General features: G+C 42.4%; 1 protein-coding gene across 1 annotated transcript in view; it reads left to right on the top strand.

The window, feature by feature from the left end:
- Positions 1 to 1,440: 1,440 nt before the first annotated feature.
- The window catches only part of pdpr (pyruvate dehydrogenase phosphatase regulatory subunit), a 17,856-nt gene continuing 16,091 nt past the window's right edge, over positions 1,441 to 3,205 (top strand). Inside the window, exons 1-4 of the mRNA XM_020623511.1 lie at positions 1,441 to 1,690; positions 2,091 to 2,224; positions 2,405 to 2,486; positions 2,874 to 3,085. Coding sequence (XP_020479167.1) covers positions 1,452 to 1,690; positions 2,091 to 2,224; positions 2,405 to 2,486; positions 2,874 to 3,085 — 667 coding nt within the window. The 5' untranslated portion in view covers positions 1,441 to 1,451. The remainder of the gene's footprint in view (positions 1,691 to 2,090; positions 2,225 to 2,404; positions 2,487 to 2,873; positions 3,086 to 3,205) is intronic.

The following is a 3,205-nucleotide window of genomic DNA, read 5'->3' as shown; positions in this document are numbered from 1 at the left end:
CATTGCCCATCACTAGTGTCTTCTTTGCTAGCCCATCAACCTTTTAATTCTCTGACATGTCCACATGAGCTGGGATCCATAATATTGTGATGTCACTGTCCCTCCTTTCAGTCCCACTTATTGTTACACGGACATAAGATACCAAGTCCTGTCTGCTATGTGACATTGTACTTTTCCCCTGTATTGACATTACTCTGTAATACTTCATTGAATCCCCATTTCCTCTCCTCTCTACTCCTTCTTTCTTAATCTTATAAATTATAAGAACTATGTACTCTACTGAAAGTAAAGAAAGAAAGTCACTTTCGGCTTTTCCCGTTTTAGGGGTCGCCACAGCGAATCATCACACTGACGACTCGCATGTTGACATTTGGCACGTGTTTTAGGCCGGATGCCCTTGCTGACGCAACCCTGACTCTAACCCGGGCCGCAGCGACGACAGCGCTGCGCCTTAACCACTAGCCTAGCAATTCTGCTTTCTCTGTATTAGATATAGCGATTTGTTCGCCATTCAGCAAACCTGGGAGGTACCGCTCTCTTTTCTTTTATCTCCTTCCATCTTCTCAATCATGCCCCAAACACTTCTTATAGAGGCATGATGCTACACACTCCGGTGCAGTAGGTGGCAGTAGACACTATTTTAGTTGCTCTGTAGCATGCCATTTGACTTGGGAAGAAGAAGGGTAACCAAGACTTTCTTTCATATCATTCAGATTCTATTAACTTATCTCAGTAAAATATAAACAATGACGGGACTTGGCTGATTGCACGAGTTTAAAACCGTTATAAACAATGATGGAAGTGGCAGGGAAAATGACGATGTTAACGTTTAGCTACTGGGTAGCTAAATAAGTAGCATCAGCTAGTTTTCGATAGCTTAAGCTACGTTCGCTAACTAACGTTACAGAAATATTGCTTCCAATGCTAACGGTAACTCTTAACGCTAGAGCTACAACAAGTCAGTGAACTTTGATGAAACTCTACGTTAAAGGTCACTCAAGGTCTTTTAACTTACTTTTAATCTGAAGTTCCCGGATAATTTACCAAAGTATTAACTAAAGATAGCTGTGGTGCTAAAGCCATCTAACGTACTAGCGATGCTTCAAAGCTAACAGTCTGTATTGGGGCAGGTGAAGGACTAACACAAGTTTACCTTTACGGCTTCGCCGAGCTCGTCTTCGTTGCAAGTGTCGAGTATTATGTTTAATGTCATCTCGCGTCAGCTAAGCTAAATGCAGTAATGCAACACTATATATACCAGCAGCATTCGTAGTCTCAAAAACTACAACTGAATTTGGGATAGTACCGCATCTATATGTAACCTTATACAAATTTGATAGTGACTTTTGCAGCCTTGACAGTTTAATTTGCCCTACTGTAAACTTGAATTATTATAAATATGAGCAGTAGGTGAGCCTGTTTATTTGTATGTGTTTGCAGAAAGCACAGCTATGTGCAGCTGTGTGAGAAGCTCCAGGGCTCTGTCCCCTGTCCTGCTTCCCCGGATGGGATACAGATTGCTCGGCAGGGGTCTCTGGACCTCCCCCAACTGTAAGGCTGTCAGTGGAGATTCCCAGCTGCCCAGCCAGGCCCGTGTGGTGATCTGTGGAGGAGGTATTGTGGGAACATCAGTGGCCTACCACCTGGCTAAACTGGGCTGGACGGATGTTGTACTTCTGGAACAGGGCAGGTGAGACGGATGTCTGTCAAACTTCATACCTCGGATATATTATATTTCAAGGAGATGGGGGTGTAGCTCATTCCCACCACCACCCCCAATGACCTTGTAAGGTGGCCATACAGCTTAATGAATTATGGTAAACGTTTTGTGTTGAGTATTTCCTAAATTAGTCTTGAGATAGAATTGTCTTTAGCTCAGTGATTCTGGGTCTGTCCCCAACCCTAGGATGGGCCCTCTGTATTTGTTTAATAATTACACAAAAACAATCAATTAATCAAAAATTATTGATCAGTAACATTGTTTCACCACCACAGGGACAAATAAAGACAGTAGGCAATAGAGAATCAGCAAAAGAGCAGATTGAATATTGTTCTAATGTAAATTACTTGTTCTGTTATCCTGTTGGCAGACTTGGTGCAGGGACAACCAGACTGTGTGCTGGCATAATCAGCGTGGCCAAGCCTATTTCCATTGAGTGTCAAATGGCCAACTACTCCTGTAGTCTTTACCAGAAGCTGGAGGAAGAGACGGGGATTGCAACAGGTTAGCCACTTTGACCTGTTTTGCTATCACCAATATTCATGATGCTTTCCAAAGCTAGAATGAAAACCTACCTGCAGATTGAGGCATTTTCACTTTCCACTTTGATTAATTTGAGGCCTGCTGAGATGTGGTGTGTGTGTGTGTGTGTGTGTGTGTGTGTGTGTGTGTTATATGTTTCAGGTTATGTGAAGACAGGGTCTTTGTGTTTGGCCCAAAATCAGGATCGCTTCATCTCTCTTAAGCGACTAGCATCAAGACTCAAGTAAGACCCCAATGCCTCAAGTCAGTGCTTAGTAGAGTAACCTTTAAGATTATGTGGATCAGGCAGCTTAGCACATTGTGAAAAGAGCTTTTTCTATGCAAAACTGCTCAAGCTTTGCCAAGTTGCATGAAGAAGTGAACCAGTTTTGGAGACTGGCTCATAAATCTTGATTTAATTAAAGTCTTGTTTCTAACTTTAACACTCTATTTTGTGTCTGGTAGTGGCATGATGATACAAGTGTCTTGCTCAGACATATTAACAAGAAAAATTACTTACTCTGCACCCTCAGGTCATGTATTTTTCTCCTTTTGTTGAGCTGAAAATTGTGCCAATCAAATGTATATTAATGTTAATCCTTCGTTGCTGCCTCCTACACTCTCTTCTCAGGGTAATGGGGATCAGCTGTAACATCATTAAACCTAAGGAGGTGGCCAAACTCCACCCTTTAGTTAACATTCATGACCTGGTGGGAGCACTTCACCTCCCTGCAGATGCTGTAGTGTCTCCACCTGAAGTTAACCATGCCCTGGCTGTGGTGGCTGCTAAGCAAGGTAACTCAAATTCACAACTTGTCTTAGATAAACAATTAATGGACTTTTGTAGGAAAACATTTTACAAACCTGATAACCTTTAATTCAACCTGCTCTGTTGTTTCTCTGTCTGCTCCCCCTCTTCCTTGCTATATCTTCCTCACATCTCCCATTTTGCCTCCTCCTTGT

The sequence above is a fragment of the Monopterus albus genome, unplaced genomic scaffold (genome assembly GCF_001952655.1).
Source record: "Monopterus albus unplaced genomic scaffold, M_albus_1.0 scaffold302.1, whole genome shotgun sequence".
NCBI lineage: Eukaryota > Metazoa > Chordata > Actinopteri > Synbranchiformes > Synbranchidae > Monopterus > Monopterus albus.
The sequence above is the reverse complement of the archived record's forward strand: the minus strand, read 5'-3'. Positions and strand labels throughout refer to the sequence as shown.